Here is a 10,512-nt window from a genome sequence, read left to right as displayed (position 1 = left end):
TCTCTGACACGCAGGATATACCTGTAATCGATCACATCTAAGTTGTGAACTTAAGGCCCTTTTACATTGGCCGATATGCGGCCGGTGCTGCGAGCGCCGATCAATGAGACATCGTTGATCGGCGCTCGCATGCTGCTGTCACACGGAGCTATGGATGGGGACGAGCGGTTGTTACTCCGATCGCTCGTCCCCATACATTATTATCATGTCGGCAGCACGTCTCCCTGTTTACACACTGAGATGATAATATTTTACTTTTTTAAAACTATACAACCAGCAAACGATCGAGCGTTTGCATCGTTCCTCTGTTTACACAGGGCAATTATCGGCAACGAGCATTATATGAACGCTCATTTGCCTGATAATCGTCCTGTGTAAAACCCCCTTTAGATGTGATAGATAACAAGTGGACCCTGCATGGACCCTTTCACTAAACCCATCAGGTCTGCCGACCTGACGGGAACAGGATTTTGCACTAGGTACAACTCTACAGGATTTAACTCTAGGTACAACATTACAGCTGTACCTAAAAAGTTAAATGAATTATTAATAAAAATGAATTAAGAACTTACACCAATCACACTAACTGATCTATTTATTTAAAAAAAAAAAAAAAAAGCTTACAAAGGTGTACATAGTCTTTAAAGCTGAAATAGTGGGTACAATCAGAGGAGACCCAAATGTCAAATCAGTGACAGGGCACCCCCACCTACCATGTGCCATTTATAATACAGGTGTCTTCTTATGTGGCAGCTGGGCATTTGGGCTACACCCCTGAGTACACCCGCTAAATGTTCCCTGTTGATGAGGGGCCAGAAAGAATAAGCTCAGTCCCCAGGCTCCTTAAAAAGCACCTGTCATGTTTGTTGTGCACATTGTAAAATTCGGCTTTTTGACAAACTTTTTAAGTGACATAATTTAAAAAAGCAAAAAATGTATTTTGGTCACTTTGACTCAAGAGACATGACCAACAAGTCCGCCTTTCCTCCCTAAAAATTCCTGCAAGGTTTTGAAAACAAATTCTATCACCCTCTCCTTATTTGCTTATATGAACTAACTTGGAGTGCACTAGAGAAGATGCCGGGCAGAACAATTGCTTTATTGTATTTAAAATGGTTGCACCTATTGTATATTTAAGACAAATACTGAAAATACCACTGTGGATAGTATCTGTTGAAAGTTGGGAATTTTTTTTTATGTTGACTCCTCACAGATATTCCATTAAAAAAATTTATCTGATCATTCAGATATTTTCAGATCTTACTTGATTGTAATTTGATGGATATGGAACAAACAACCAATTGCAGCCAACATTATATTACAGCATTATTTTCAACTTTTGTTACTTTATGTTCTGCCTTAAAGGGGTTGTCTCATAAAGAAGTTGTCCCTTTTCTTAAAAAGAAGCTGGTGTTTCTCTAATAATACTTTTCTTACCCGATAAGTCGTAATCGCAGGGGGCAGTAACAGCCAGTGACACATTTCCAAATGCATGGACGTGCCGGGTCAGTCAGAGCGGATGCTAATCATACAGAGCATCTCCGGTTCTGACATAAAGAAGGGGGTCCAGTTAGCGGGCTTACCCCCACGGAATGGGATCCCTAGCCCACTTAGGGTGGTAAGCCCACTAACAAATTAGGCACATTTTTGTCCTCCAATAGGCACCTAGGGGTTCAATTACTAGGATTATTTTCACAAGAATGGTTTTATTAGCACGTCTTAGGCTGGGTTCACACGACCACATTAACGTCCGTAATGGACGGACGTATTTCGGCCGGAAGTCCCGGACCGAACTCAGTGCAGGGAGCCGGGCTCCTAGCATCATAGTTATGTACGATGCTAGGAGTCCCTGTCTCTCCGTGGAACTACTGTCCCATACTGAAAACATGATTACAGTACGGGACAGTTGTCCTGCAGAGAGGCAGGGACTCCTAGCATCGTACATAACTATGATGCTAGGAGCCCGGCTCCCTGCACTGTGTTCGGTCCGGGACTTCCGGCCAAAATACGTCCGTCCATTACGGACGTTAATGTGGTCGTGTGAACCCAGCCTTACAGATTACTTTGGCGAGTCTTAAGGGGCCTGTTGTGATGTACTGATCATGCAATTACGACCACCACTCCCCGCTCTCAATTGTTGGTGCCATAAACTGTTGATTTTTAGCTTAGCTCCTGTTGGTCTATATTTTATATGTTTTGGATGGAGGTGTGCAGTCGGATGTATTTCTTCCTTTATAAATAATGTTTCGTTTTAATGTTTGCTTCAAGTTAAGGATGAGGTTCTTGTCACAGCTAATTTAGTCTTGACCTCCAGTATCCAAAACTTGTTCACGCATACAGTTTTTTTTAATTTGGAAATGACTTAGAATGCATACCTGTGCACTTACATTCATATTTTATAGGTTATTATTTACGGAGAAATGTATTTCCATTCGATTTTAATAGAGTTACGATATAGGTCACTGCAGTCATAACTAGGCTCCTAAACTTTGGGCCCCAACAGTCATGTTAGTAATATCATAACCATAACTTCATAAAGCAAAGAGTGGGAGTCCTGTAAGAGATTTGCTTTGTTATATGTGAAATATCAAGGAACAGTTTTCTGCGGAATTAAAAGGATTTGGGTGAGAAGAAGTATTTCATGACAAATGCATAGATTTACAAGATCAAGGTTGAGAAAGTCTTTGATTCGTTTTTCAATTTAGAGAATCTTCTTCCACCAGTAATGTTACTGTCTGGTGTTTCACAAGAAGTCACCAATGTCTCTACTATACAGATACTCGAAATAATGTGATAAAAATGCAAAAAATAAATACATTTTGAAATGGATCTGTCATAGCTTTCATGGCACCATAATAAATGGTAGCCATGACGCTAGTGTAAACAGCCGAGGTTAATTAATATCCTATTCAAAGCCATATAGAGAGTTTAATTATGTTTAATTAGCTTAATTAACAGATGGCCATATACATATAATACACCTAATAGCAGCGATCACTGGTCCTTCTTCATATGCATTTCCTAACCTCTACTTTTTTGTTCTCCCTAAGGGTATGTTCGCACGCTTAACAAAAAATGTCTGAAAATACGGAGCTGTTTTCAAGGGAAAACAGCCTCTGATTTTCAGATGTTTTTTGAGCAACTCGCGTTTTTCGCGGCGTTTTTTACGGCCGTTTTTGGAGCTGTTTTCATTGGAGTCTATGGGAAAACGGCTCCAAAAACGTCCCAAGAAGTGTCCTGCACTTCTTTTGACCAGGCTGTAATTTTACGAGCCGTCTTTTGACAGCGACGCGTAAAATGACAGGTCGTCGGCACAGTACATCGTAAAGCCCATTGAAAGTAATGGGCAGATGTTTGCCGACGTATTGGAGCCGTTTTTTCAGATGTAATTCGAGGCGTAAAACGCTTCCATTACGTCTGAAAATAGGTCGTGTGTACCCAGCCTTAGGGTATGTGCACACAACCTTTTTTCAAACGTAATTCAGGCGTTTCACACCTCGAATTATGCCTGAAAAGACGGCTCCAATACGTCTGCAAACATCTGCCCATTGCCTGCAATGGGTTTTACGATGTTCTGGGCAGATGAGGTGTAATTTTACGCGTCGCTGTCAAAAGACGGCGCGTAAAATTACGCCCGCGTCAAAGAAGTGCAGGACTCTTCTTGGGACGTATTTGGAGCCGTTTTTCATTGACTCCAATGAACAACAGCTCCAATTACGTCCGTAAAAGACGCCGCGAAAAACGCAAGTACATGCAAAAACGTCTGAATTTCAGGAGCTGTTTTCTCCTGAAAACAGCTCCGTAATTTCAGACGTATTTTGCGCTGTCGTGTGAACATACCCTAAGGGTATGCTCACACTGAGTTTTTTGCAGGCTGAAAATTCTGCCTCAAAATTCCGTCTGGAATTTTGAGTCAGATTTTGATCTGCCTGCACGCCATCGTTTTTCGCTACATTTTTCGTCCGTGGCCGTCGAGCAAAGCGGGGAAAAACGCTTTTTCTACCTCTAATTGATGTCAATGGGAGGTCAAAGATGTAAACGCCCGAAGATAGGTCATGCCGCTTCTTTTTCCCGCGAGACGGTTTTACAGCTCGCGGAAAAAAATAGCCTCCGCCTCCCATTGGAATCAATGGGAGGCGTTTTCGTCCATTTTTTGGCGCGTTTTCCGACGTGGTTTTCGCGTACAAAAACGCGTAAAAAAACTCAGTGCGACCAGGGCCTTATTAGTAGCCCATCCTTTGAGGGCCCTTACTTGATATTACTGTGATATAGGACAATTGTCACTGACTCCTAAAGCATCATGTGCTTGTATAAATGAGTTTAATGTGTGAACTGTAAAGTCTGGATAAAATTGATAACGCATTGACAGCTATTAAGCTGAGTCATATTACAGTAAAAAAAAAAAAAAGAGCAATTTATATAATACATGCAGAAAACGTAGTCAAATAAAATGTTTTTGTTATTACACTTTTTAGATATAGGGTGCACTTTCCTATTGATTTTATGATATTATTTTGCACAATCACCATATATCAGGTATGTTTAGACAATATGCGATAATAAAATTAATTTAATGTAATTAATGTTTCAATATATATGTCGTTTTCAACAGTGTACCGATAGAAGCAGAATACATTGTGTCCAGTCTCACAGAGAACACTGATGTGTAAGTAGTACAATGTTTATCACAAGTGAACAGGTTTTTTTTTAAGAGCCCACACGTCACTTAAGAGACTCTCAGAAAACATTTACTATGTAGAGAATATTTCAAGCACTGAATTAATTACAGCAATTCATGTATTAAATACAACAAACTTGGCTCTGGATGGAGCATGGTTGAGATGTCCTATATGTGTCCCGAGCAATAACTGGCACACTTTAGTCATGGCTCTCAATGTGGTCAATGGGGGAGTTTAATAGTATTTGCGAAAAAAAACAAATGTCGTACATGCCTTGCGCCAGTATTATTATTTAATTTAGACACTTTTTACGTCTCAGTAGACAGTTTTGAAAAGTGTTTAGAAAAGGGGATGTGACTTAGCGGGAAGGGGCGTGACTTAAAATGTGCCAAGGCACTCCAACATTTTGGTGCAAAATATTGGTCTAAATTAAATCAACGAAGAGGTGGCGTATGTATGTTAATTACCGATAGAGAGTCATCTGGGCAGTGCCGCCCTTTTGAGAAGTCATGCAGTCCCTTACCACACCCCTCCCGGATTGATTGATTGATTGATTGATTGATTAGGTACTTTTCAGATAACAGCAGGTGTGATCATACTATATGTGTAACCTGTGCTGCTGCCCAGTAACTAAAAGGGTCCATTGGCACCTAAAAAGCATTTAGATTGCATGTAAGGTTCTACTTTTATAAGTTTCATGGCTCATAATTACTGGTGGAATGTTAGCTACATAAGGGGGGGACACTCTGTGGTGAGCTATTAGAGACCAAGGGGTTTATATAGTGTTCTTACACAGGGACATTCTAGTCAATTTGACAACGTTTTGAAGCAAAAATAAAAACGTTTTTGAATACTAAGATTTGAATGTTGATAAACCAACAACGATAAGTAATAGTAGCACAGAACGCCAGCACAATACAGGCTGTTAGAGTTACTGCACTACTATAATGACAATACAGTCAACATAGGAGTCCCAAGTGAACATGGTTCTGTATCCGGCAATATGTCATTTTAGCGTAGTGGAAATCGTGGGTCTCGTAATCCGTAGGAGCAGATGTTTTGATGATACCCTATTACTCAGCAGCGATTACTGAGAGATTGTCCGCAGGGAATAGACACAGCTGTATTAATAACGTTAATGTTTATTTCCGCATTAGCTGCAAATTTATATCGATTTTTGTTTTAGGTCTTAAAGTCAATTCTCAATAATTTCATTAACCGGTGTCTTATTTTCTCTTCTAGAATCCTGTGTTGTCTAAACGAGCTGATGGATGAAGATGAGAAGGACAGAGCGAAGAGGTACGTGTGGCAATTAGTTTTTTTTTTATATGTAGTTGTATAGATGTTTATACGTATTTATTAGTACATATATTTTATATTAATATGTATGAACGGTTTTTAAAATATAGTATCTAATATGTTATAAAAAGTTAAATATTTTTTTTAAATCAATTCACACTGCATTTGGGCATTAAGCTTCGAAGAATGTTTGAAACATGCTGCCAAACATATGCCCCAAATGTATGGCTATTCAGTTGCATATGTGTTATATTGATTCCCACAATTAAAAACTATACAGGGCGGTATAGTTTTTTTCTCCTCTTACATACAGTTGTATTGAAAAGCGTAGTTGACTACAAAGCTACAAAGAGTGTCTCTCACTTTGGAGGATCCCGCATGCATCCATGCATTACAAAGACAGCCCACTGATATCAATTTGAACTGTGTAATGCTTAGGCCTCATGCACACGACCGTAGCCATGTGCACAGCCATGATTTTCGGGTCGGCTGGCCAAGGAGTGACAGCAGCGAGCCGCCCGCAGATCGTGGGCCGTGAACATGGCTGGGGCCATTATTTTAAATGAGCCCGGACCGCAGAACACGGCCATAATAGGACATGCCCGTTCTTTCTGCGGTCCGGGCTTCTGGGCCATGCACGGACCATGAAAATCACGGTCATGTGCATGGCCCCATAGGAATGAATGGGGCCGCAATTCTCCTGCGGATTTTCGGGGGAATTGCGGCTGCAAAAGCACGTTCGTGTGCATGAGGCCTTAATTTGCCCCGAGGTGGCACTATAGGGAAATTAACCACTTGCTACCAGGCTCCTGCCCAGATTATATGTGATTGCTGGGGGAACCAGCAGTGAGACATTCTTTGATCAGCTTATTGTCAGTGGGCCCTATTAACAAAAAGGGTTTGTCCAAAGAGGATAACCCCTTTAAAGGGGTTTTCCAGGTATAAAAATTTTTTGTACTAATACTCTTTCAAAATTAAATAAACTTCCTAATATGCATTTAAGGAAAATGTTCATTAAAGGAACACTAAACATATAGGCAGCAGCTAATAAAAGTATAGCTTAGAAGCAAGTGGAAGTAAATGTTTCAAGATATTTTCAGAACAGTAAATATATGTGAGATAAAGTATTGCTCATGGGACAGGCAAGTTTCTGGGCTTACTGTACTTAATCTCCTGTCACTAAAAGGTTTTCCAAGCTTAAAAAGAAAAGTATTGTGTCTGAATGGTCACTAGATGATGCCACCAAAGCTCAGAAGTAGTTATTTTTCATTTTCATTATCTTACCCATCTCTGTACAGCAGGATTATTATTTAAAGGTCTACAGTTTCCATGAACTCTCCCCTCTTACAGATATTGCCTATATTTTCCGATATCCACATGCCCCTCTATTGTAAGAACTAACGTAGTACTGTAATTACTCATTGTCTGCTACTGAGACACAGCTCTGCACTATCTTCTGCCCAGCATGTGAAACAAGATCCCTCCAGAGACAGGGAGGGAAGGGGAAGAGCAGGGAGCATTCGAGATAAGAGGCATGTGACTGCATATAAGACTGGGTTACAGAGGCATTTCAGCTACAGACTGTACATTAGTAAGTGACAATTCTTACTGCAGTTTCACCATACGCACACAATTTTCTAAAAATTGGAAAACACCTTTAATGTAACATATATAGTGGTGCTCAATATTCTTTTAAGGAGATTCCTAAGTTTTATTTTTTTTCTGCAGCATTGCAAAATACTTGTCTGAACAAGCCCAAACGTTTTCTTAAAGTATATTTAAGCATCTCAAGACATGAGTATTCTTTAAACATTTTGAAATAAACATTTAAAATACCAAAATGGTGAACACACCGTCATTATTCAGTCAACAAAGCTTTTCTCAATTGTAAGCTCAGAGTAATTAGCAATGATATCATCCTTAATTAAATTTTATATTGTCGTGCTATGGCACAGACTTGTAAACCACCAAGCTGTGGTTGATTTGCTGCCATCAAATTACATATTTAAAGCATACCTCTGGTTTGAAGATATCTTTGCTAATATGCCATACACATATATTACATGCATTTTCCTAAAATACTTCCTTTAACTGAATTGCTCCGGATCTTAACAGATAGCAGCAAACGGATTTCCCTTGGCTGACCTGAAGCCAGTCCAGAAACATTTACGGCAGTCTACAATTTACCTTTGGAATTCAGGTTACAGACTGTCATAAAACAGCCCATAGCCTGTTGACAGGTTGAAGGAGAGCAAGTGTATATTTGTTTTCCCCGGGGCAGCCCTACACTTTGATTTCCTATACAGAGACTTTATGCAATAAAGACATATGCAGTATAGCTTATGGCCAATATTACAGTAGGAGCATCAGATTTATATTCTAGACAAAACACTCATCCTCCTCTGACTTGGACTTTCCTCCCATTATTTCTCTGGTTACGCCAGTAGGCTGAGATTTGGGAATATTGCAGCATCCTTTCTTTAGCCAGAGCATGATTTACAAATGATTATGTATGTCAGCCAGTGGTTTTGTGCTTTCGCTGTTTTGTTCTTTATACAAACATTGTGCTTTTGATTAAAGATGAAATGTGGAAAAACTGATGACTAATGTTGGAGCTCTGTAGGCCTTTATAAAGTCATTACATGCAGCTCCCACAAAGCGGACCCGCTGGTTGCAATCATAGGCACTTACTGAAATCCACATGACTCAGATTGAAATCCCTACTTTCAGATCAAATTTTTGTGTGATATGAGGGGTGATTAAGAGGAGATCTGCACACACTATCTTGTTATAGGCTACCAAATACCAAATTCAACTATGATCTTTAAGGGACCAAATTGAAGGAATTAACTGTTTTAATATACTATTCTAGTAATGTTGGATAAATTCTGCATTTGAATTTTAACATTAAAAAAATAACACAGCACCACAGGTTTTTCGACCGGAATGTCCGCTACAGAAAACCGCAGCACATAGCCGGCCTGTTAGCATGCCGGCCTCCCGGAATGACGTTTCATCCCAGGAGACCGCTGCGGCCTGTGATTTGCTCCATCGGTGGTCACATGGGATGAAGCGTCCTCTCAGTTGGCCAGGCCTCTGACGTCATTTAGGCCGGCCTCTTGGGATGATTTTTCATCCCATGTGACCGCCGCTACAGCCTGTAATTGGCTGCAGTGGTCACATGGGATGAAACGTCATCCCAGGAGGCCGGCCTGTAGGAAGAAACACAGACTCCCCTGGGTAAGTATAAGTTTTTTTGTATTTTTCTGAGTGGCATTTTTTTGCGGCGGTATTGCTGCGAACCTGCCGGAATAAACGCAACAACTTCTATTTGTTGCTGGTTTTACCTCCCTATTGAATTAAATGGGGAAAAGCCGCAACAAATAAGCAGCATTTACGCAAATAAAATTGACATGCTGCGGAATAAACTTCTGCACCACAGGTCAATTTCTAAGCGTTTTTTCAGTTTTATCTCATCCACTATGCTGCTACTGTATTTGCTGCGGATTTTCCGCAACTAATTCCGTGTGAACTGACCCTAAAGAGATTTTTCTTTGTATGGTTTAATTTTAGGGCTTCACGGAATAAATCTGAGAAGAAGAGAAGAGACCAATTTAATGTCCTCATTAAGGAGCTGTGTACAATGCTGCATGGTCATGGACACCCCCTCAAGATGGACAAGTCCACCATACTCCAAAGAACTATTGATTTCTTGCAGAAACAGAAAGGTATATCCCATACTGCGGTGGTAGGATATGGTGTCAAGTATTATACCTGTACATAAGTTATATAAATTCATATGAACAATGTTTTTGTCTCTGTCTTAGAAATAACAGCACAGACAGAAGCCTGTGAAATCAGGCAGGACTGGAAACCTTCTTTTCTTAGTAATGAGGAGTTTACCCAGTTGATGTTAGAGGTAAGACTTTTTAAGAACGTATAAAGCTTATTATATCATTATATACAGACGCACTTTTATAAGAGGGGCTGACTTGTCTGAAAAAAATGGTAACCCCTACAGGCGTAACTGGGTCCCAATGTGAAATCAGTGCAAGGGCCCCCTAAATATCATGTGTCATTTATTCTACTGGTCTCCTCCAATGGGACAGATCGATCTTTTGGGCCCCTTGGGCTCTAGTGGCTGGGTGAACAGACACAAGAAATACAGAAAATAACTGTTCTCCAGGAAGTTACATGTAAACCTAAAAGCACTTAATGCTATTCCAGAACATAGATATAGCTTGCGAAAAATGCTGTGCCAATTGTCTAACCTCAGGTTTATTCAGATTTACACAGTTTGGATAGCTTTAGGCTGAATTTATACACATGGTGTTTTGTTGTATTTTTCGTGGCTTTTTCAATGGCGGTTTTCACAGGCTTTTTTAGGTCAAGAATCCTGCAGACAGATGTTACTTTAAAGTCTATAGTGACTTGTTGAAAAGACTACATACAAAGCGTTTTTAGGTCAGTGGCATTTTTGTAATGTTTTTGGGGTCAGTGGCGTTTTTTTCTCAAGACGCAGCATGCCCTGGGT

At 40.1% G+C, this 10,512-nt stretch overlaps 1 protein-coding gene across 1 annotated transcript in view; it reads left to right on the top strand.

Annotated features, from left to right (window-relative positions):
* The first annotated feature begins 4,617 nt into the window (after positions 1-4,617).
* The window catches only part of PASD1 (PAS domain containing repressor 1), a 60,066-nt gene continuing 54,171 nt past the window's right edge, over positions 4,618-10,512 (top strand). Inside the window, exons 1-4 of the mRNA XM_075834361.1 lie at positions 4,618-4,666; positions 5,922-5,978; positions 9,552-9,706; positions 9,806-9,897. Of these exons, the coding sequence (XP_075690476.1) occupies positions 5,947-5,978; positions 9,552-9,706; positions 9,806-9,897 (279 nt within the window). The 5' untranslated portion in view covers positions 4,618-4,666; positions 5,922-5,946. The remainder of the gene's footprint in view (positions 4,667-5,921; positions 5,979-9,551; positions 9,707-9,805; positions 9,898-10,512) is intronic.

This window comes from Rhinoderma darwinii, chromosome 8 (assembly GCF_050947455.1).
Source record: "Rhinoderma darwinii isolate aRhiDar2 chromosome 8, aRhiDar2.hap1, whole genome shotgun sequence".
In the NCBI taxonomy this organism is placed as follows: Eukaryota; Metazoa; Chordata; class Amphibia; order Anura; family Rhinodermatidae; genus Rhinoderma; species Rhinoderma darwinii.
This window is presented reverse-complemented; position numbering and strand designations above follow the sequence as displayed.